The following is a 24,497-nucleotide window of genomic DNA, read 5'->3' as shown; positions in this document are numbered from 1 at the left end:
ACAGCATTTGCCATCTATCAATCACTGCCTTATTTTGAATCATTTGGCACTTACTCCACTGAGCTGCCCTTTGACTTATCCATCTATTTCCCATATGTGCTGAAAATATATCTCATGATGCTCTTTATAGGTAAGTGGCTTTGTCTTGTTTTTTCATTTTTCCTGTGCTTTTTGGTTAGTGCTTGCCATCTACCTTAATATATAGGTTGGTAAACATGGGAGAGACCAAAGAGGAAGCCTGATGATTATAATGGTTATAATATATATATATAACATATATAATGGTTATAATGCTTTTTGCAGGGCATCATGGGATCAATCATATGTTTCACTTTCACTGTACAAACAGGAACAATTTTACCATCAGAAAATATAGCTGCACTGTGTATGAGATATAGACGTTTTGACCATGTGCACAGGTATCTACAAATAACGCCTAGATGTCAAACTAAGAAGAATTGGCTATTTCTGATTTTTCCATTTTGTTTCTTGTTTGTTTGGCTTTTCACACTGGCACTTCCTATCAGGCAAATGGGAGTCGGTGTTAGAAACTCAAGACAAATGTATGAAACAAAAACTTGTCCTTGAATAAATTTGAACATTAAAGTTAATGGTTTTCCAGGCAATTGGGGAAAAAAACTTCTTTGATTATTAAATTTTTGTTTTCCCAGCTCTAATGATCACAAATCTCCAAAATAATGATTATCTCTAGAACGTAACAGATATGAAACATAAAAACAACACATAGAAAAGACAAAAATGTGAGTCTTTAGAGAGAGATGCAAAGAGCTACCCTAAAGAAAGGAAGACAATTGCTTGTATTAAAAAAAGTACGATAGCCGGGTGCGGTGGCTCACGCCTGTAATCCCAGCACTTTGGGAGGCCGAGATGGGTGGATCACGAGGTCAAGAGATCGAGACCATCTTGGTTAACATGGTGAAACCCCGTCTCTACTAAAAATACAAAAAATTAGCTGGGCATGGTGGCACGTGCCTGTAATCCCAGCTACTCAGGAGGCTGAGGCGGGAGAATTGCCTGAACCCAGGAGGCAGAAGTTGCGGTGAGCCGAGATCGTGCCATTGCACTCCAGCCTGGGTAACAAGAGCGAAACTCTGTCTCAAAAAAAAAAAAAAAAAAAAAAGTACGATAGAAGAGTTTGATTTACTTCTCTTTCTGCATAAAATCTGGATACTTCTTTAAGCATTCCTTCTTCACATCTCCCTTGAGAGCGTCTTCTCCCTGGAATTCGGGCAGCTCTCTGTATTTTAAAATCATTGTTCCTTCCAGAGAAATCGATAACCTTGCTTACTTGTGCAACTTCTTTCTCCACAATAGGTATGTATTTTACCTATAGTCATCTATACTCAGAAAGAAGAGACATCCTTGGAATCTTTCCCATTAAAAAGAAGAAAATGTGAAGCACAGCATTCCAGTGTGACATGAGAAAAGACAGGCTGTGGATTCAGCTGCAGTAAATACAACGCAGGAAGTATTCCGGTGGAAAAATACCTTTTATTTGCTAAAAATCCATTACATGAAATAATTGCACATACCCCCCAAACTCTAGACATAACAGACTGTTTTTCACACATTGTATTTTTAAGACATAGATATTTTCCATACCTTGCTTCACCAAAATTCCTGTTTTACTTGGATTTTACACAAGTTATACTTAAATTATATGAAGTCTGATTATTTTCCTGTAAAGTTAATGAGAAATAGAAGATTAACTGCAATAGATTTAATTAAATTAAGAAACCAAACTTGATAACCTAAATTACATGTATTTTTTTTTTTTGACTTCTGACTCCCAAAATAGATCTATTGGGGGGGCGGGGGAGTGAATGATGGAAAATATATTCCACAGTTGACTAGAGTAACATATTTTACAGACAGATGTCTATCTTCAGACGTAATAATTCAATACTCACCCTAAACATTAGATATGTTTAGAAAATAAATATCTTTCCAAGCCCTATGTCTTACCACAGGTTGCTGTAACAAAACAACATTAACGGAATGGCTTAAACAAGAGCAACACTTCTCACAGTTCTGGAGGCTGGGAATTCCATTCAAGATCAAGGCACTAGCTAATGCACTTCCTGGTGAGGGCCCTCTTCCTGGTTTGCAGATAGATGCCTTGCTGTGTCCTCACATGAGAGAGAGAGAGATCTACTCTCTTGTGTCTTTTACAGTGGCACTAATCCCATTCATGAGGACTCCACCCTCATGATCTAATTACCTCCCAATGGCCCCACCCCCAAAGACCATCATGTTGGAGGTTAGGGCTTCCACATGAATTTTGGGGGAACACAAAGATTCAGTCCATAGCATTCTGCACCTCGCCTTACAAAATTAATGTCCTTCTCACATGCAAAATACATACATTCCATCTCAACAGCCTCAAAATTCTTAACTCATTCCTGCATCAACTCTAAAGTCCAAAGTCTCATCTAAGTCAAATATAGGTGAGATTCAAGGTACACTTCATCCTGAGGCAAAATTCCTTTATAGCTGTGAACCTGTGAAATGAAACAAGTTATGTGCTTCGAAAAATACAATGGTAGGCCGCACAAAGGATGGACATTCCCATTCCCAAAGCAAGAAACAGGAGAGAAGGAAGGTGTAATGGGTCCCCAACAAGTCCAAAACCTAGCAAGGCAAACACCATGAGATCTTCAGGCTTGAGAATAATCCTCTTTGGCTTGATGTTCTGGCTTCAGGAACCAATGAGGCAGAGGTATTGCCCCCAGGACATTGTCGGAGGAGGACGACCCCTGTATCACCAGACAGAAGCTGTCAGGCCTGTTGAAAAACCACTGCAATGACTGCCCCTTTTGAAACTGAGGAGGTACACCTGATGTTCTCTCAATCACCTTTCAAGGTCAGTCTTTCCTTGTCTTGAAGAATAGTGTACATTCACAGCCGAATAGCACTATGCTTTCAAATCCAACAGCCTTCCTTCATTTTGTCCCATTTCTATTCTTTTAATAAAACTGGCAGTGTTCCTGCTGGGATGGCTGACTAGGTCTGTGGTTCACACCCACACAAGTCTAAGTGGATGATTTGTCTGCTACACCTTCAGTGTTCTCTTCCAAACAAGTTTTATCTTTTTGTAATGCAGACAGACTGATAATTTCCCAAACCTTTAAGTTCTGGTTCCATTTTGGTTAACAAGTCTGTTATGTTTTAATTTTTACTTTAAGCAGTCCAGGCACTCCTTCAACACTGGCTGGAGATCTCTCCAGTTCAATATCGAATTTCATGGCTCAAAATTCTAACTTCCACAAAACACTAGAACATGAACACAATCATCCAAGTTCTTTGGCACATTATAACAAAGATCACCTTTCTTTCAATTTCCCATAACAGCTTCCTCATTTTCATTTGGAGACATCATCAGCGTGGCCTTTATTGTCCATGTCTACCAACATTCTATTTTGTGGTGATTTATGTATTGTCTAAGAAGATGGAGGCTTTGTTTCCCACCCTGTTTTCTTTGAGCCCTCACTAAAATCAACTCTGTCAATCCCTTCATGGCAATATTGGCTTTTTCTAGCATGTACCTCAGAACTCTTCCAGCTTCTATCTGTTACCTAACTTCAAAGCTGCTTCCACATCTTTGTGTGTTGGTTATAGCAGCACCTTACTTCTTGGTACCAACTATCTTAGTCACCTTGCTATTATAACAAAATACCGTAGACTGGGTGCTTCAGACAAATACATTTCTCACAGTTCTGGAGGCAGGGAAGTCCAAGATAAAGGTGCTGGCTAGTTAAGTTCCTGATGAGGTTCCAAGATGCTAGCTGATTCTTCCTCATGGTTTGCAGATGGATGCTTTCTTGCTATATCCTCACATGGTGTAAAGATATACCGTCTCTCCCATGTTTCTTATTGTAAAGGTACTAATCCCACTTATGAAGGTTCCAGTTTGAAATGCCATCACACTGGAGATCTTCAACATATGAATGGGGTGGCAGGGGGGAACACCAGCCTTCAGTCCCTAGTGCTCTGATACAGTATTCATTAATATCTTGTGTTCATTAACATTTTGTAAGTTATCTGGGCTTTGATGCCTTAAAAGACAACCCTGGCTAGGCATGGTGGCTTATACCTGTAATCCCAGCACTTTGAGAGGCTGAGATGGGCAGGTCACTTGAGGTCAGGAGTTCAAGACCAGCCTGGCCAACATGGCGAAAGCATGTCTATACTAAAAATATAAAAATTAGCTGGGCGTGGTGGCATATGCCTGCAATCCTAGCTACTCGGGAGGCTGAGGCATGAGAATCACTTGAGCCTGAGGCAAGAGTTGCAGTGAGTGGAGATGGAGCCACTGCACTCCAGCCTGGGTGACGGAGTGAGACTGTCTCAACTACAGCAAAAAAAAAGACATGAAAATAGTAAACCTTCAGCAAATACACAGATAATGCCCCAATTCTGTATTATTTTTAATTTTAAAAATCATGACATACACATATATTACAGGAAGATAAAAGGTATAAAAATATACTACTTTTTAAAAAAGGAAATTAGTGTTTTGGATTATCGCTGAATTATTATTGCTAATTAACGTAAGTCATATGTCCTCACAGTTTTGAAAAATGCTTTCTTTGAAGATTAAAAAATGTGTAAATCACTGATAATCATTGCTATATCACTGATGTATCACTCAATTTTTGGTAAATAATTATAAAGACGTTATCTAGTAACTATATAAAAAGGTATTAAATATATTGTGTAAGAATGGGATAACAAAAATGTAATTTTAAAAATGGATAACTTATTCCCTCTAAAGAAAACATTTTAAAAGAAACAATTATTAGGCTACTTGAAATCTTTATAAAAACAATTGGATTTTAAAAAATTATCCTTTTAAAAAGCTACATTTTATTTTGCTCTTATATTTATCTTCTAAATTTCAGAAAAGTTACTAAAAGTTTTAATATGCAAGGAGAACAAAAACTCTTTGCAAATTTTAGGTGAGTTAATCACTCCCAATAAAGATGGCTACTTAAACTTCCTAAGTACATCCACAGTCACTAAAACAAAGAGTTAGAGAAACTACATTTTACTGGGTCATTATAATAAATTAAAATTTCATTATTAAATACTTTAATTTTTTAAACCAGTTTACCTTAAAAACTTCTTAAAATTGGAAACCGAAAGAAACACAAGTGAATTTAAACTTATTTTAAAAGAGAAATGAGGATCGACAGTAATTTGAGATATCTGCAACAATTGTAACATAAAAAGATCTGCCATTTCCTTTGGTGAAAGGCACAATTGTTAACATTACTGTGGTTGGTTGCCATTTCATAGTTGAAAGGAATACTAAACTTCATTATCAATTAGAATAAAGGAGTGATTTCTTTTTCCACTCAAGTGCATGTTCCCCAGGTTAAGAAACCCAACATAGTAAAGTCAATACAGTAAATATCTGGTTAATTAGATGTTACCAAGACTGCAAAGTTGGTTTCTTTGCCTATCTGTCTTAACTGTATATTCACCAAATCCCCATTTCATTTTGTACAGTGTAGACCAAGGCTTAGTTTCTCAAATCTAAGTAACATAGATGAAATAGGAACCATATTTTGAAAACACATCTAACACAACTTTTTTCTGCACTTTTTTAATTGTGGTAAAATGTGAAATATACCATCTTAATCATTTTTTTTTTTTTTTTTTTTTTTGAGACGGAGTTTCGCTCTTGTTACCCAGGCTGGAGTGCAATGGCGTGATCTCGGCTCACCGCAACCTCTGCCTCCTGGGTTCAGGCGATTCTCCTGCCTCAGCCTCCTGAGTAGCTGGGATTACAGGCACGAGCCACCATGCCCAGCTAATTTTTTTTTTTGTATTTTTAATAGAGACGGGGTTTCACCATGTTGACCAGGATGGTCTCGATCTCTCGACCTCGTGATCCACCCACCTCGGCCTCCCAAAGTGCTGGGATTACAGGCTTGAGCCACCGCGCCCGGCTCCATCTTAATCATTTTTAAGTGTGCAATTCAGTAGTAGTAAGTAATTTATATTTTGTAACCATCACCACTATCCATCTCCAGATCTCTTTTGACCTTGCAAAACTTAAATCCTAGCCTCATTAAGCAATGGTTCCCTATTTTCCCATCTGCCCTGTCCCTGGCAACCACCAATCTACTTTTTGTCTCTATGGTTTTGATTGCCCTAAGTGTCTCATGTAAATGTATTAATACAGCACTGTCTTTTGTAATTGGCTTATTTCACTTAGCATAATGTCCTCAAGCCTCCTCCACGTTGTATGTGTCGGAATTTTTCCCTTTTTGAGGCTGACTGACAAGGAGGGAATTACTTCTGTCATTTTATTTGTTTTCTACATAGCTTAGCTTTTTGGTCCTTCATTTCCTGTATTACTGTCGTCTTTTGTGTGTAGTTTACTTTTTTAGAGTGAAACCTTTAAATATCTTTCTCACTACTTCTGTGTATATTCTGTAGCTGTTTTCTTTGTGGTTACCATGGGATGACATTTGATATCCTGAAGCTAATTTGGATTTAAACAAGCTGAACTTCAAAAACATGCAAAAATTCTGCTCATTACATCTCCATCAATCACTTAAGTTTCACAAAATTATATATACTGTGTGCAAAATCAATTTTTAAAAATGCATTAGTCTTGGCTGGGCGCGGTGGCTCACGCCTGTAATCCTAACACTTTGGGAGGCCGAGGTGGGTGGATCACCTGAGGTCAGGAGTTCAAGACCAGCCTGGCCATCATGGTGAAACCCCATCTGAAAAAAAAAAAAAAAAGCATTAGTCTCTATGTAGAAAACAAAAAGTGGAGTCACAAAAGCATTGTTACAAAAGTACTAGATTTTATAATTGCCCAAGTATTTTTCTTTACTGAGATCTTTATTTCTTCATGTGGCTTTGAGTTGCTGTTAAGTGTCTTTCCATCAACCTGCAGGACTCCTATTAACATTTATGGCAGGGGCAGGTCTAGTGGTAATATACTCGCTCAGCTTTTGTTTTCCTGGGGATATCTTAATTTTTCTCTCACATTTGAAGAATGGTTTTGCCACATTTTGCCAGGAAATGTGGTTGATGTTTTTTTTCCCTAATATTTTCAATATATAAGCTCACTGCCTTCTGGCTTCCCAAGTTCCTGATGAGAAATCTGTTGATAATCTTATTATCACTTATATGTGATAAATTGATTTTTTCATGCTACTTTCAAGATTCTCTTTTTGTCTTTGGCTTTTGACAGTTTGTGTGGATCTCTTTAAATTTACTATACTTGGAGTCTGTTGGTCATTATCTGGCTGTTCTTCAGATATTCTCTCTGTCCCTTACTTTCTTCTCTCTTCCTTCTGGGACCCTCACAAAGTGTAGTTTTGCTTGATGAATCCCATGGCTCCTTATACCCTGTTCACTGTCTTCCAATTTTTTTCCTGTTGCTCAGACTCTAATAATTTCCATTGTCCTATTTTCATGTATACTGATTCTTCTGCTGCTGAAATCTGCCTTTGAATACCCTGTTGTGAGTTTTTCATTTCAGTTAACGTACTTTCTAGCTCCTGAAATTTTTGGTTTGTCTTAGATTTTCTCTGTATTGATTTTGTTCATCCATTGTTTTCTTGACTTTTTCCACATGCTATTGGGTTCTTTAAAAACATCCTTAAGGCAGTTGTTGTAGAGTCTTTACTAGATCTACCATCAAGTCTTTTTCAGAGATAGTGTTGGTTTTCATCTGAAAGGGACATACTTTCCTGTTTCTTTGTACCCCTTTTTCTTTTTTGCTGAAAACTGAACTTCAATCTAATAATATGGTAACTACATCTCACTAAGGTCCCTAAGTTAATGGTTTTCTTAAAACTATTCCTTACTTTGCCTGCCTTGAACAAGTTGACAAATGTGAAATCTATTTCTTTCAAAAATACAAATAGATAGAATCTTATAATTATTTGTTTATATATAAGAAAACATTTTAATTAAGGTAAAGATATGCTAAAATTATCTCCCTTTACCCAGTATCTATTTTCCTCTCATTTATTATTGCTTTGTAATAATTATCATGCTTCCCTTTGGTGCAGATAATTCTAATATCCTTCTGGTCTGAGTCTTACGCTTATGTTGATATGACACGTTTCTCCAGGGTAGTGTTCAGATTGTATGTTCAGGGAGCAGCAGCCACAATTAACAAAGTCACCTGTTTAGAATGCAGATACCAGGGCTCCACTAAAGATAAGTTGAATCAGAAGCTCTGGGAATAAGCTCAGGATCTTACCTTTTGATAGACTCCTCAAATGAGCCTCATGCACAGAAATGTTTGAGAACCACTGCTGCTGAGTCTAAATTATTTCAGCTTTGGACAGAAAACTGCTAATAAGAACTACTTATATAAAAGCCACCGATGTTCTCAGAACCGAGATGATTTTTTATGGCTTTAAAAATCCTTAAATAGTAGTTCTGAACATGTTTTTAACATACCAAATAAGAATTGCTAACTAGTTTATTTTTGCTAAGGGTAGCTAGAGTTTTTTTTTTTTGAGACGGAGTTTCGCTCTTGTTACCCAGGCTGGAGTGCAATGGCGCGGTCTCGGCTCACCGCAACCTCCGCCTCCTGGGCTCAGGCAATTCTCCTGCCTCAGCCTCCTAAGTAGCTGGGATTACAGGCACGCGCCACCACGCCCAGCTAGTTTTTTGTATTTTTAGTAGAGACGGGGTTTCACCATGTTGACCAGGATGGTCTCGATCTCTCGACCTCGTGATCCACCCGCCTCGGCCTCCCAAAGTGCTGGGATTACAGGCTTGAGCCACCGCGCCCGGCCTAGGGTAGCTAGAGTTTTAAACCTAATCTAAAATAAGGTTAATTCTGTATGGAAGTCAATTAGTAAGAATATGCCTTAATTCATCACATAAATGTAGGTGTCTATTGTGTACTTCACGGTATTCAGCTGAATGATGGGATCTTGTGAAAGATAATGTGGTCTAGAGTTAAGAGCACTAGCTTTGATTGAGATCAAGGTGCAGTATTTACTAACTGAATGAGTCTTTGAGTTTCAGTTTCCTTAGGTGCTTAAAGTTACTGTGAAGAGCAAATGAAATATGGTAAATTAACTTTGGCAAATTGTAAAGAGCTTTGCAGAGAAGTAGGACATTTATAATATTCAGTTCTTAATTCTTGACAGTTTGCTGATTTAAATTCTCTGACCTTAAGTTCTATGAGAGCAGGGATGACACGTTTTGTTCAGTTTGTACCCCCAGAAACTTGTATAGTGGTACATAATGGACACCCATAATTGTGTGTGTAACTCTACCTTTCAAGAATACCACCACTACATCTAAAAATATATTTTAAGAATTCTATCAGATTAATTAGGTAATGAATTTCAGTTGTATCTCACAGGGTACCTTACATTTAGAAGACACATAAGTTTGCTTTTTTATTTCAACTTATATAAGTATCTTAACATGCGACTTCTAGAATGTTTTAATGGTTAAGAACAATTTCTTAAACTTCATCTTCCCAAGTACCCACATACATGTCAGGAATGTGTTCAAGCATTACAGCTACTATTTGCAGTGAAACATGAAAAAGTGACATTTCAATAACATTTTGTAACTTATAAACCATACTTTTAAATTCTTTCTTTTAGTCTCATAGCTACTTTTTGAGGTAAATCATTTTATCTAAAAAAGAAAACCAAACCTCAAGGAATCATCATTTTTATTCAGTTTCATATTTAATAATTTAGCTGGAATTATCTCACAAGTTCCCTATGTTTGACAAGAATCAGATGCTTTCTAAGTTGTAGTTTTAAAGAATTTTTTTTTACCATTTATGAAGATTAACAGATTCAATGCAAAACCCACAACTTTTATAAATACTATATATCTATCATGTTTAAGATGAGATTTTAGAGTTTCCAGGATCACAGTAAAGTATTTCTCCCAGAAAATATGAAAGCATATTACCTCAACCAGGACTACAGCAGTGATGACACCCATATATAAACAAAGAGGATGCTGTTGGGTGTTTTTCCACAAGAGTGACGAAGAATGTGAATGGTTCCAGCCACACACTGTCCCTTAGTTCCATATTGAAGTGGTTCCTATGAATAGGCTGGTTGGGTCAGAAATAAAAACTCACCAGAGACCTACCCTACAACTCAGGCTTAAATGAAGGCCCCATCTCTTTACCAAGTGATCAGATTTCTCTTCTAAAAAAGTGTTTGCTAAACCTCTAAAACTGCCGCTTGCTTTTGAAGTTAGTAAGTTACTTCAAAATAGTAACTGAATCCCTAAATCTGACTCCTTATATAATTACAATACCATTATCTTTGGTTAAAATCATTTTGGAGACATTAATGTCTCCTAATTAACTTCAAAAAAGTTATTAACAGCCTTTTGGTTACCAGGGAGCCATTACATTACAAATGAAACACAAAGGATTTTAGGCACTTGCATGGATCCCAACATCTGTTCCAAATGTACACTTTTCAAATCAAGAGTCAGAGTGTTTAGATAGTTCTGAGAGCCCTATCAGGGCCCAAACCCCACACATTAATTTGTTAGTATATCTCAGCATGCTATTTGTCTTGGCCACTTAGAAGATGACTTGTAAGGAAACTTTTCATAAAGTTAGGAACATCTGGCGTAAAAATGCAGAGACTTCTGGTTTCTGGAGGACAAACTGAAAAATCCTAAGGGAATAATTTAATTCTCACCTGAGGTCATATTAGATAAGAGAAAAGGTATTATTATTCTGGTGATCTATATCTTAGAATGTTTAGATGTGAGAACCTTTGAAGTTTTGCATTTAGAATCTTTAGAGGTTCCCATGAATAAGAACATCCTGCAAATCTTTGACTCAAGCCTGCTCAGATGAAAAGTAGTAACTGCAGAAAAAAAGAAGAAACAGATCTTATTTTCTCCCGTTTGTACTCTTCTGCTTCCCAGTCAAGGGCAGGAGCAGGGACAAGGTTTGGAGGAGAAGAAACTGGGCTCAATTGATGTGGGCAGTCTGGGGCTACAGGACCAGGCTGATTCCTCATCCCTTTACTTGGGCATTGACAATCTCTGGCTGCTGACTCAAAACAAAAAAAAAAACAAAACAAAAAACATGCAGAATAGTTCTTCATTGCTCACTTCCTCTTCACTACTCGTTTGCCATTCATGTTGCAAGCTAGCCCAGGAATCTGAAGTCCTTCAACCCATGAAAACCTACACATTTACACTACAGACCTAAACTCAATTCCAGAGACTTGCCTATATGAGGCAGAGTTTATCTGCCTATAGCAATCTACATTAAGCAGGAATGAGGTTTCATCCTCTGTGGGAGTTTTCATCTTAAAGTGGGAGCTGATGAGCCTGGTGCATAGAAAGAGCATTGGGTTCTGGAACCTTAGCTCTAGGTGAAGCTCTGCCACTTACTAGCTGTGTTTGTACCATTTTAAAATAGAAAATGCCTCATTGTGGTATTGTTGCAAGAGTTAAATAATATAACTGAGGGCCGGGCGCGGTGGCTCAAGCCTGTAATCCCAGCACTTTGGGAGGCCGAGGCGGGTGGATCACGAGGTCAAGAGATGGAGACCATCCCGGTCAACATGGTGAAACCCCGTCTCTACTAAAAATACAAAAAAATTAGCTGGGCATGGTGGCGCGTGCCTGTAATCCCAGCTACTCAGGAGGCTGAGGCAGGAGAATTGCCTGAACCCAGGAGGCGGAGGTTGTGGTGAGCCGAGATCGTGCCATTGCACTCCAGCCTGGGTAACAAGAGCAAAACTCTGTCTCAAAAAAATAAAAATAAAAATAAAAATAAATAAATAAATAATAGAACATAACTGAAAGCTCAGCTGTTCTGTCATTTTGCTATTTGTTTTGTATCTGCTTTATAGCTACTTCCTTACTTCCTGCATAATTGTCATATTTTGTACTTTTTTTGCAATGAAGCATTTAAATACCTTTGTCATTTCCTTTTGTGTATATTCTGTAGCTGTTTTCTGATCCCTATTAGTAATGTCAGAGGAATCTCAACCTTTCATCAGTAGGAAACGTGAGAAAGCGTATATGGATGGGGAGAGGGAAGCTGGTTTCTATTGTAAATTTTCTATCTTCTTCCTTTACTTCAAAATAATTTTCCTCTAGCCTAACCCCTATGGAAGTAATGTATTTGGAAAACAAAAACTAGTAAAGCTATTTTTAATGCAAGTGGCAGGGGAATGCTAAAAGCTCCATGATGCTTATGCAGCACCAGGCACTGTGCTATGACATGACAGACGCTATGACATGACAGGCACAAAGGTACATTATTTCAGTGGCATAATTTTTCTTCCAGTGATCCCATATATGTATGCAATATGCATCAGTATGTTTATATGATTGGCTAAACATAGAGCCCTGATACTGGCTGTGAGAAGAGAAATTAGCAAACAGACCAAAATTTAAATGCTGGCTGAGTCTCAAGCCATTGAGTAAAATGCAACCCTTGAGAATATCATCTCAAAACTTCTTTTACTTTAGTTCACTAGTCACCCTGATTAAGAAAGAGATTTGTACTTATTTAAAAAACTCATTTTCAGGGGAGATACTGGTCATTTTGTTTTGCCAGCCCAGCATCCCATCTTCTTTCTTCTGGAGGAAACCCAGTTGAGGTGGTTTGGGTGGGGCTGCCTTGGCCCCTCTCTATCCAGAGACTTAGGAGTGGACATACGACCCAGGCCTGGACAACTAGAATTCCCCACCTCCCTGGGCCCAGATACTTGCTCAGAGACTCACATATGACCCCACTTCCCTGGGCCCAGAGATCCAATCTGAACCAGCGTCGTCCTCATGTTGCTTCTGCTGTGTCCGTGGGCAAAGACAGACATTTCTTCTTTCCATTTGAGGTCTCTGGCAGACATCTTGCCAGCTACATGGGCTGAACCTGGGAGGAACAATGCCTGATGGCATCACTTGATTCACTGGATGCAGCGGTGTCAGATGAGATCTAATCTGAAATTTCTTAGTTATCTTTCTTAGTTATCTTTGGCTGAAGCTATTTTGAATCGCAACTTTCACTTGCATTCAAGAGAGCAAAGCATAAGGAAATTACAGACACCATTAATGAATCTGATTTAGCTAATATTCAAGGTTATCCTTATTATTTAAATGTGTACAACAAGGAAACTTGTCTACCTCATTCAGTCAATGAGTATCCTCATGGAGATTCATGCAAAATAGATCATAACGCCATTGTCACCAAGTGGTGCTGGCACCTTCCCCCATACCTTAAAAGTCACATGCACAAAAGTGACAAGATTATTTTACTCGAATTTAATGGAGAGGAGATAATATTCAAGTTTCACAAAGAAAATCTCCACAATGAACTCCAGCCAAATAAAGAAAACCCAAGTTCCTGTTTCATTCTCAAGTGGCCGGGGGACTGAAGCAATGCATTCCTCTCTCGGCAGGCATATGCCAAGCTGTCAGTGATGGGGCCACCTTTTCATAACCCTTAACTTTCTGCATCATGTCTCAGCAATCCCAGGCCTGAATTCTGAAAAACTTCTTCGTCTTAGACGATTTTCCTCATCCAGCTGAGAATGCTGCTGGTTACTACAAAACTTGTTCACCAACCATACGCTCTGGTCCATACAGCTTTCTTCTTAAACTCTGGTAGAACTCTCAAGGACAACAGGGTGGCTAAGGGGACAAAAAATAGGTGTTGCTGCATTTGAAAATGTCATTTTGATCAAAAAGGTGACAGAACAGAATTGGGCTTTTCCTCACTTGGCTAATCTTCACGACTAAGAAGTCCCATCAAGCTTTTGGCAGAATTTTAATGGCAGAAAACCATTTATAAATGTTGGGTGAAAGTTTTTCTTTAAGTTACTCTGCTAGAATTTAATGGGAAATTTTGAAGAATTAAAATAAAAGCTGACTTCTGGGATGCTGGTGATGGATTTTTTTTTTTTCCTTAATGAGGGTGCTGATTACATGGCTGTATTCCCTTTGTAAAAATCTACTTACAACCTATGCTCTTTTCTACGTGAATATGATACTTCCACTAAATGTGTACTTAAAGCTAAAAAGCAATAACATGAACCTATAATAAAGTTAGGTTCATGTACTCAATGGAGCAAGTATGACTGTACTAAACTATATCTGAACATGTATTCACAAGTCCCTCAGGGATCAATTTAAAATAGGAAGTTCTGTGTACTTCCCTTAAATAACTTTTTATGTATCTTATTTTAGAATATTAACACAAATGTAATGAGATTGTATTTGAAATATTATGTGAAGGAATTAATTGTAACTCTTGTAAGCCAGAGTTACAAGATTATTGTATGTGAATCTAACAAGCCTACTATATAATCAAGGGAATATGAGCTTCCTTGACCTAAACAAAGCTTTCCTGCTTTCCTCATCCATGTGAATTGTTATCTTTGTGACCTAAGGGAGTATATGTTTGCAGCAACCAACGTTATTATGGCCATTAAAAATGAGTACAAACTCCCCAAACAGAGTAAGTCCTAGCAGCAAGTCTCGAGGGATGGATAAAGTAAAAACATGTTGAACAATTGCCCTGATTTTCAATGAGGTTCTGTGGTTTATCAGAATCATGTGGAAGCACTGTTCCATCACACATATGCCTCCCACCACTTTGAGGAGACAGGTTAGAACCAATGAATTCTTGTTTGGCAACCAACAAACTCTACCATAGTAGTAGGTAAAACATGGAGCACACTTTTGACTCCAGGCTGACCAGAAAAATTATCACAGAATAGGCTAACATTGCAACTTTCTGAAGGTGAAAGTTTCAGTGTATTATCTCACAGCATGTCAGAGACATCAGATGAGTGGCAGCCGCTGGCAGGCTCCAGACCCCCGAGGTCACCCAACATGGAGGACAAGAACAAGCTGTTGTAGGCCATAGGGCCAATGCCCCAATGACTTCTCAGATCTGTGTAAAATTATTTAAGTTTTACAGAAAGATCTGCCAAGTTTGTGGATCATATAATCATAGTTAACAAAGTCAGTAGAGAAGTATAAAACACACAGAAGTCATCTCAATGCCTTAAAGTATGGGAAGTGTCTAGTTTCCCTGGCAAAATACTATGTAGCTCATTAAAAGCACTAATTATAAAGCCAGTGTATGAACAGAATGTTAAAAAAGGCAGTATTTGAACTATGTGTATTTTCAATTGTATAGGATTATCAGTATGTAACGTAACACACAAGGGGACAAAAACTTCCTACAGAAAATATAAAAATGGTCATTGGGCAATGGGACTCTGCATTTCTCCTTGCTGCTTTTTAGTTTTCTGAATTTTCTGAATTTTCCTTAAAAAAAAATTTTACAATAAGACATTTTAAAACCAAATACATGCCAAATTTAAAGGGACTGCCATGCTTTTTAAGTCTACTTTCTGATTCAAAATGCCACATTGATAACAGTTCCAGATTAGCCCTTTCAGTAACCAATATAGATTGAGCACCCTCATCTAAAAATCCCAAATCCTCCAAAATCTGAAACTTTTTCAGACACAATATGACACCACAAGTAGAAAATTGCACACACAAGTACTTCACAAAGTACCTTGATTCATGTACATGATTACTAAAAATATTAAACAAAATTACCTTCTGGCTATATAGGTAAGGTATATATGAAACAGAGACATCTCCTTACGTATATTCAAATATACCCAAATCCAAAAACGTCCAAAATCCAAAACACCTCTGGTCCCAAGCATTTTAGGTAAGATACTCAACCTGCCTCCCCTACATTGCCATTCTGCTCCACTGAAAACAATTTTTCCCCTATGTTGAGCATAAAACATGGAAGTAATACCTTTCAAAAGATCCCTGGACTTTGCTGAGAGGGCTGCTTCAGGGCTTTCCATGATGCTGAATATCCAGTCAATAAACTAGGGTAAAATGAACAGTGTCAATGAAGAGAATCCTACCATCAACAAGAGAACAGTTAGTCCCTTGGGTGCGCGTGCACACACACACACACACACACGGTGATACTCCTGTCTCAGCCTCCAGAGTAGCTGGGATTACAGTTCCTAGACAATACCTTCCCGAGCTGGAGAAGATGAGACAGGGAGCAAGCATAAGATATGGTCGAGTTGGACACAGCTCCTATTGGCAAAGTCAAACCTACTTCCCCGTTGAATACCCTGAGAGCTGAACCATGTTTTAAGAGGGAGGCAGACATGGGCCCAGAGGGCCTCCTATGTGCCAGGAACATTATCTCATCACTCCGAGAGAGATTAAAACCCTTGCCCAAGTCCACTCTCAGTATATAGCCAAGTTAAGATGTGAACCCAAGTACCCCTGGCTTCAGAGCCCTATGCTCTTTCTTTGCATCTGCTGCCTCCCACCTGGTCCTGCGTGCAGCTTGGTCTAGCTTCCTAGGCTGGGCAGTAAATAGAAAACATGCCAGATATAGGAAGCTGTTTCTGAAATGAAATGTGTTGTGCCCAGATGGGTATGAAACAAAGTAGAAATGCAAGAGAAAAGGCAAAAAATAAGTGACTAGGTAGAGCCAAGCATGTTAACCACGAATAAATCCTGTAAATGAGGTAGGAACTTACAGTATTTATGAGTTTGCCTGATCTCTCAGGATGCAGTCACAATTGTTTTTGAATTAGATATAGGATAATTCCATCAATGACTGAATGCTGCCAATCTTGGTTCATTAAAAGACACATACACTGGTGACAGGTAATAGTCATTTCAGCTTCACATATAGAAGCCAGGTTGAAGAAAGAGTAAAATAGGGAGAAAAAGAAAATATTCCTAATTTTCTGCTTTAATCCAAAATTTTTTTCTTGGTTGATTTTTTTCTGTTTTGTACTATATCTTACTGGTAGGTAAACAAATCAAGCAATACAAATATATTAATCAATGCAAGAGGTCTACAGTGTCATGCAAAGGGAACATGATCTCCCAGTTCAGAAATAATGTGAGAGAAGACAACAATTTTTTTTTTTTTTTGAGACAAGAGTCTCACTCTGTGACCCAGGTTGGACTGCAGTGGTGCGGTCTCAGCTCACTGAAACCTCCACCTCCCGGGTTCAAGCAGTTCTCCTGCCTCAGCCTCCAGAGTAGCTGGGATTACAGGCGCATGCCACCACATTCATCTGATTTTTGTATTTTTAGTAGAGATGGTTTTTCACCATGTTGGCAGGCTGGTCTTGAACTCCTGACCTCAGGTGATCTGCCTCGGCCTCCCAAAGTGCTGGTATTCTAGGCGTGAGCCACCACACCTGGACCAAATTTGATTTTAAATGGGACATAAAGCACAAAATGTGGGGCAGCAATACTAATGCTTATCGGATTTAAGAAAAATAAAAGGCATTTTAGTTGAGACACTTGGTGGAGTGTGCATAGCTAAACTGTGGGTTTACAGTTCAGAAATGTTTTTAAAGATGAACAGATTTCAAGAATAAGCAACAAATACTTTTAAGCTTTTAACTTCATAAAAATCCAGTTCTGCTTAAATGAGATTCATAAAAGAATCTTCCAACCAACTATATTAAGGACAAGTCAGAACCATGTAATGAGAAGTAGCCAAGTTAAGATGTGAACATTTTCACATGCTTTGCAGAACAGCTAGTACAGCTGGGGAACCTCCATATTAAAAACCCGTTTCTTCTGGATCATATGCTTTAACAATTCAAAGTAACACATGCTAACTTACACAGCCCCCAACATGATGCAGTATCATCTTCCCCTTCACCCAAGTCCTTCTCCTGCCCCACCCCTACTCCAGAAGAGGAACTAGACTGAGCAGCAAACTAAACAATTTGGGTTTTTCCTGAGATCAAGGGTGATATTATTAGACCTTTACAAACCTCTGTTTGGCTTCTAGCACTATGTCTGTGCAATGGAATAAACTATGGGGAACCTTAATGATGCTACAAGAAGATCAAAGCTCCCAACCCATGTTTCCTGGCAGAAAACTTCCAGACCTACCCAGACTTTGTTGATCAACTCCCTCCCTGGCTCATCACGGCTGCATCTTACTTATTACACCCTTTTCAGTCCTGAATTTGCCTTCCTGTCTGTCCTCACCTTGAGATTCTGAGCTCTGAAACATACTCATCCTTTCCTCCCCAAGATCAAGAAAACATATGTCTTCAATGAATGAATCAAAGTATGGGCTTTTCCCTCCACCCCATCCCCAACTGTAATCAAGTTGCTGCCTTGTTGTTGTTTTTAATTAGCAGTTGCCCTGAGCCTGGGCTAGCCTCAATCTCTGAGACTCTGCATCTGGCTGAGATTTGGGGCTGAATAGGAAAGTCTGTGGTGTGATTCGACATGCACTTCACTCCCACCTCCATACTACAGTAGAAACTGCTGAAGAGACAATGGTTGCCTGCCCTACTAAGCAGGTGGCTACCAGCCTCACCTTCTGGGTCTGTTCCTTCCACGGCTCTTTCTGCAGCATCAGAAGCATGCTACTGGGAAGGAGAGTGAGAACCTCCTGCAGAGTGACCCTGTGCATTGGACTCCTGCCAAGGAAGCTTGGTGCTGGCCCAGCCAACCCATTCTCCTGATGCCATGGCAACCAACTGGCACTGAGACCGAGGAGGAGAGGGGCAGCGTGGTCGGCCCAGGCAACCACTGCGGTTGCAAATATCAGCAACAAGAAGTCCAAAGCCTGCGATGAAAATAGAAATGACATTAGGTCATATGTTTCAACAGGTCAAAGTAACACATGTTCACATACAGAGTCCCCACTGTGAGGCAATGTCTTCTTCCCCTTCACACAACCCATCCCTCCTGCCCTACCCCTATCCAGAACAGGAACTGAACAGTAAACTCTGTTTCCATGCTTAATGAAGAACCAATTTTGGGCATTAGAAGATTTTTGAGGTCCCTTTATGTGAAGGCAGAAGGCTCAACAGTTTGATTATTATTGTTCTAACATTTCAGGAGAAACATAGTTTATTCAGTTCCTAATCATATCGAGATCTAAATATTCCTCTGTTTTGATGTTTTCAAAGAGCTTACAAAATGAAATATTTATGGTTATGTGGACAAAACTAATTTTTAAAAATATGTATAGTCTGATTCCATTTTTGAGCATGTCTGTCTTCATTTTTTAAAAAAGTGTTTTAAGACACGGGATCTCACTATGTTGCCCAGAGTGGTCTTGAACTCTTGAGCACAAGAAATCCTCCTGCTTCAGCCTCCCAAGTAGCTGGGACTATAGACATGAGCCATTGTGCCCAGCTTCTTTAGACATTTTAAAAACCTGTCCAGGATCTATCCATTTAGATTTCAGATTAATCTAGACAATTATAGAAATGGTGATAACAGGAGCCACCTCTGAGTAGCTGGATTACTATGATTTAATCTACACTTCTTTCTGCTTATCCGTTTTTCTCAGTGTTTTTTTTTTGAGACGGAGTTTCGCTCTTGTTACCCAGGCTGGAGTGCAATGGCGCCATCTCGGCTCACCGCAACCTCCGCCTCCTGGGTTCAGGCAATTCTCCTGCCTCAGCCTCCTGAGTAGCTGGGATTACATGCACGCGCCACCATGCCCAGCTAATTTTTTGTATTTTTTTTTTTTTTTTTTTTTTTTTGAGACGGAGTTTCTCTCTTGTTACCCAGGCTGGAGCGCAATGGCGCGATCTCGGCTCACCGCAACCTCCGCCTCCTGGGTTCAGGCAATTCTCCTGCCTCAGCCTCCTGAGTAGCTGGGATTACAGGCACGCACCACCATGCCCAGCTAAGTTTTTGTATTTTTAGTAGAGACGGGGTTTCACCATGTTGACCAGGATAGTCTCAATCTCTTGACCTTGTGATCCGCCCGCCTCAGCCTCCCAAAGTGCTGGGATTACAGGCTTGAGCCACTGCGCCTGGCCTGTTTTAATATTTTTGTAAGAAAACAAGTTAGGAAAAATTTAGGAAATCAGAAGAAAGAGGACAGATCATGCAAGTTCAAAAAAACTTAAAAAGGTCCTTCCTAAACTCTTAAAATTTCTAAACTCACAAATTAAAATTTCAAAATGACATACAACTCTTCAGAAAAACTTGGCAGAATATCAAAAAACATCCCAGGTTATGTAAATTTGACTCACATAGTAAACAGGATACTCATGAAGCATGCTACAGACAAAAATTCTACTATTACAAAATGCACAGCTGCCAGCTAAGTTAACACAATGAAGGAAAGCAGGAAACAGCTGTATTCATTTTATTTATTTATCTTTTATTTTTAAAGTCACCCAAACCTAAAACTAGTGGTTCTTACTTTTTTTGAGTCATAGGTAATTTTGCAGGTGTGATAAAAACTCCCCTTCAATATATGCACACATGCACATAAGTATCGGCACACATATGGATTATTTGCGTACACTTCAGAAACCTCTTCAAATCAGGAAGTTTTAGCCATATGCCGGGCCAGTGTGGAGGCCAGAGCCTTCCTTATATTCCCATATCCTTTATGGGATCAGTCCCAGCTACATAGGAGCTTGGGTTCTCTCTGTCCCGAGTGTCCTTTGTGTTCTGCCTGTTAAGAAACATATTCTGTTGAAAATATTTCTCCAAAGGCAGCATTGGGTGTCTACAAGAGCTTGGTAAGATTCCCCATTTTTTTTTGTGGCATTAGAGAATCATTAAGTGAGTCAAAAATGAAAGAAGAAAAGACAAGCTGCAAGCAGCAACATGTTCCTCTTGGGAACATATATAATATTAGGTTGGTGCAAAAGTAATTCCAGTTTTTTTGCTGTAATGGCAAAAACCGCAATTACTTTTGCACCAACCTAATATAAGTTTTATATTTTAAGGAAACTATAAACTACTTCTCTAGATTGTACCTCGTCAAGAGCCATATCCTGAACAGATGTTGACTGGTAAGCAAAGTTTCTAATATAACCCATCAATTCCAAGAGCCACTCCATTCTCTTCAAAACGCCTGAAATGAAAAGGGTATTTTCTTACTAGACCATGGTTTTCCTTTGAAATGTAAAACAGATCAGTAACAACTATTATAACTAAAGCAGAACACCTGGTTAGGATTCCATTAACCAGTTTCATGTTCCCTTGCAATACTCAAGACTTGTGACTGCCTGTGAGAGAGTCTTTTGACCTTATTCATCAGATAACAGTATTTTGGTCTTTAATTTTCAAAAGCCAATTTATTCTTTAAATCTCCCAGACCACTAGTGATAAAATGCATTTGTTGGAGTTTCCCTCACAACATTAAACACACCAGGAGAAATCTGGCATGCCAACTAACAAGTCATGCTGAATTGCTGACAGTTGTTTTCTTTCTTTTCTTTTTTTTTTTTGAGACGGAGTTTCGCTCTTGTTACCCAGGCTGGAGTGCAATGGCACGATCTCGGCTCACCGCAACCTCCGCCTCCTGGGTTCAGGCAATTCTCCTGCCTCAGCCTCCTGAGTAGCTGGGATTCCAGGCACGTGCCACCATGCCCAGCTAATTTTTTTGTATTTTTAGTAGAGACGGGGTTTCACCATGTTGACCGGGATGGTCTCCATCTCTTGACCTCGTGATCCACCCGCCTCGGCCTCCCCAAGTGCTGGGATTACAGGCTTGAGCCACCGCGCCCGGCCGACAGTTGTTTTCATAGTTCTCCTTTGCTTAAGTGTTCCTATTTATGCCAAATCACAGAGGAAACCTAACCCAAAGACACATAAAATAAAAAAAAAACAGCCATACTTCCATGATCAGAAATACTGATTTTTTCCCTTTTAATTTTTTTAAAAAGGATTTCTATCAAAGTAAAGACTATTTAAGATGAGTTTCAAAATTTAGGAAGACAAAAATGGAAACTACATTTGAGAGCTGGCTGGTTCTGGTTAGAACCAAAGGCAACACCAAACTTATTTCAGTTTATTGCATGTAGCTTCAGAATTCATTTGAAACCCTACTAGATTTCTTCCTGATAAATACATTTTTGGTTTAGAGTAAAAAATCCAGTTTCTCATTATAGGTTCATTTTTCAGTGGGCAGGCACTAATGCAGACAATAAGAACTGTTTCAAACTGCCACAGAGGACTATGAATTAAAATTTCTTTTTCTTTTTTTCTTTAGATGGAGTCTCGTTATGTTGCTCAGGCTGGAGTGCAGTGGTGGGATCTTGGCTCACTGCAACCTCTGCCTCCAGGGTCAAAGCAATTCTGCCTCAGCCTCACCAGTTAACTGGGCTACACACAGACGCCACCCACATGGCTAATGTTTGTGGTTTTGGTAGAGACAGAGTTTCACCATGTTGGCCAGGTTGGTCTTGAACTCCTGACCTCAGGTGATCTGCCTGCCTTGGCCTCCCAAAATGCTGGTATTACAGGCAATACAGACTTGCAGAGTATTACAACCATGTTTATCAGTTTTCTCTCAAAATCATAACAATACAAGAGATGGATGGGGAAAACCAGGTACATAAACTAAGCAATTTGCCTAGAGTCACACAAGCTTCCCAGCTACATCTACCCTTCATGAGCCTGGTGCCATTCAGAACTTGAATGTAGCCTCCAAAAATTGTAAGCAATAAACAACAAACTGGGTAGAGCAATGTGGGAGCTCTCTTAGTAATTATTAAAATATAACATCTAAAATGGTCTAAAAATTGTACCATGTGATTCATTAGCAGAGCTTCAAGCTTGAGAATGTAGGTAGGCTGGCAGGATTTGATTATTCTCACTCCAGAAAAGGTCTTCTGTAAAATAACTAGTTAATTTGTTTGTTTGTCTGATTCTGTTTTCTCTTGTTTTTTAAGTGACTACCCAAAAGCCATTTTCATGAAATCATCAGGCAGAATCAATTGACACATAGTGTGTTTGGAAAACTGAACTTCAGGCAGAAGCAGCTAAACTGTTTGTATGTTTGAGGGTCTACAGAGCCAAATACAATACAAAACCCATCAAAAGAATCTATCCTCATTTCCAAAAAGTGGATTTTGTGAGCTGTAACTGCTCATTTCCATCCAAGTTACTCCTCATTTGGCATCAGAAGGCCTAACCTGTGTCAACCAGCACTAAACTATTTTTTAAGTTGAGAACACAAATACTACTTAAAAGCAACAGCAGGCAGATCTATTCCTGTTTCTGATGTTCACCCAGGGTGTCCTCACCCGTGTTGGCCTGGCTCACAATCCGTGCCTGGTATAAGCTCTGCAGAATCATCCAGGCCAGCACCTCTTTCTCATGGTGCTGCACAGCAACACTCAGCATGTCAGTCAGGTTCATCAGGGGGAATCGTCCTTGAGAGACTAAGTACAGTTTGACAAAGGCAGCCTTTTCTATGTTGCTCTGCAAAGAAAAAAAAAAGTGTTTAATTAAGTGAAGTAGCTACAGAATTTCAGGGCAAAGGCAAAACAGAAATGTGAGTTGGATGTTACTATTCTGTTCATCTCCCGAAGCACATGACCCATCTGCCTGTGTGCTAAATTAACATAAACATACAAAAGAGGGTTGTAATGCCATCTCCTGCTCCTCCATTAAAACCATAAATCTGTTCAGGGGTTAGTTGGTGATATTTAGAAAATATACACAAATAATAATAATAAAATAACTAACAAATATAGTACTTACTATGTGCCAGGCATCACTCCAAGCACTTAACATGTGTTAATTCAGTGGTTTGCAAAGTATGGTACACAGAACTTCTGTGGAACCCCAAGGTACATAAGAGGTTCTGTGAGGTCCAAACTATTTTTATGTTAACACCAAAGTGTACTAGTATTCACTATATATTGCCCTGACATTTGTATTTTTTTAAAAGCCAATTTCACTTAAAATATCCTTGTAAAAGATACAAATTATTAGTTCCATTAAATGTTGGCCCTTGAGTAAATATTTTTTTTTAAATTGTAGAAAAAATGTTTATTTGCTGGTTGTTTGAATCTTGAAATATTTTAAAAAATATTCCATGGGACAAACTGAGAAACACTCAAAAGAGACTCGTATTGCATACCCAAGTATGATGGTGGTCTCAAGCCAAGGAAGAACACTTAATAAGATTAGGCTGTGAAACAGCCACTCTTTTCATGGAACACCATTTACTTGAAAGGATAACTGATGGAAAAACTGTGTGGTTATTCAACCTGGGTATTTGAAAGTGTATTCTCTGGAAATTGAAGGAAGTGAACCAGTCACTTCAAGAAAAATACTTGATGGTATCTGCTCCCAAATGATAAAATCTGAGCTTTCAAGAGAAAATTAGATTTTTGGAAAATTTGTTTCTGCTTCTATGAGCCTGACAGCTTCCCAATATGTAAAAAGCTTTTCTGATTAGATAGGTAGTGATAGTAACAATATGATTATTTTATATTGTATAATAAAATGTATTAACATTTGGAAGATCTTCAAAACTCAGTGATTCAATATTTTCCAAATGATCAATTTATGGTATCACAAAACCACGCATGGGTCAGAGTGAAAGTGCAAAACAGACCAGTGGAATTTAATGTAACAAAGCATATGAGGTTCACTGATACGGTTTCAGATTCTACAATGCAACTAACCTTTAAGGATCTACAAGTTGCTGGCCAGGCACG

The 24,497-nt window shown here is 38.8% G+C and overlaps 2 protein-coding genes across 11 annotated transcripts in view; one reads left to right on the top strand and one right to left on the bottom strand.

Moving 5' to 3' along the window:
- HACD4 (3-hydroxyacyl-CoA dehydratase 4) overlaps positions 1-4,375 on the top strand; it is a 35,214-nt gene extending 30,839 nt beyond the window's left edge. For 3 of the 5 annotated variants that reach the window (XM_074394925.1, XM_074394927.1, XM_074394923.1), the window contains 2 exons: positions 5-130; positions 304-1,329. In XM_074394925.1, coding sequence (XP_074251026.1) covers positions 5-130; positions 304-398 — 221 coding nt within the window. In that variant the 3' untranslated portion in view covers positions 399-1,329. The other 2 variants (XR_012516594.1, XM_010338721.3) reach the window with 2 other exon arrangements.
- Positions 4,376-9,403: 5,028 nt separating this feature from the next.
- The window catches only part of FOCAD (focadhesin), a 312,140-nt gene continuing 297,046 nt past the window's right edge, over positions 9,404-24,497 (bottom strand). For all 6 annotated transcript variants that reach the window (XM_074394918.1, XM_003928127.4, XM_074394919.1 and 3 more), the window contains 5 exons: positions 23,073-23,250; positions 20,799-20,896; positions 18,383-18,634; positions 15,812-15,887; positions 9,404-13,656 (listed from right to left, as the gene is read on the bottom strand). In XM_074394918.1, coding sequence (XP_074251019.1) covers positions 13,583-13,656; positions 15,812-15,887; positions 18,383-18,634; positions 20,799-20,896; positions 23,073-23,250 — 678 coding nt within the window. In that variant the 3' untranslated portion in view covers positions 9,404-13,582. The remainder of the gene's footprint in view (positions 13,657-15,811; positions 15,888-18,382; positions 18,635-20,798; positions 20,897-23,072; positions 23,251-24,497) is intronic.

Source organism: Saimiri boliviensis, chromosome 2 (assembly GCF_048565385.1).
Source record: "Saimiri boliviensis isolate mSaiBol1 chromosome 2, mSaiBol1.pri, whole genome shotgun sequence".
Classification (NCBI taxonomy): Eukaryota; Metazoa; Chordata; class Mammalia; order Primates; family Cebidae; genus Saimiri; species Saimiri boliviensis.
This window is presented reverse-complemented; position numbering and strand designations above follow the sequence as displayed.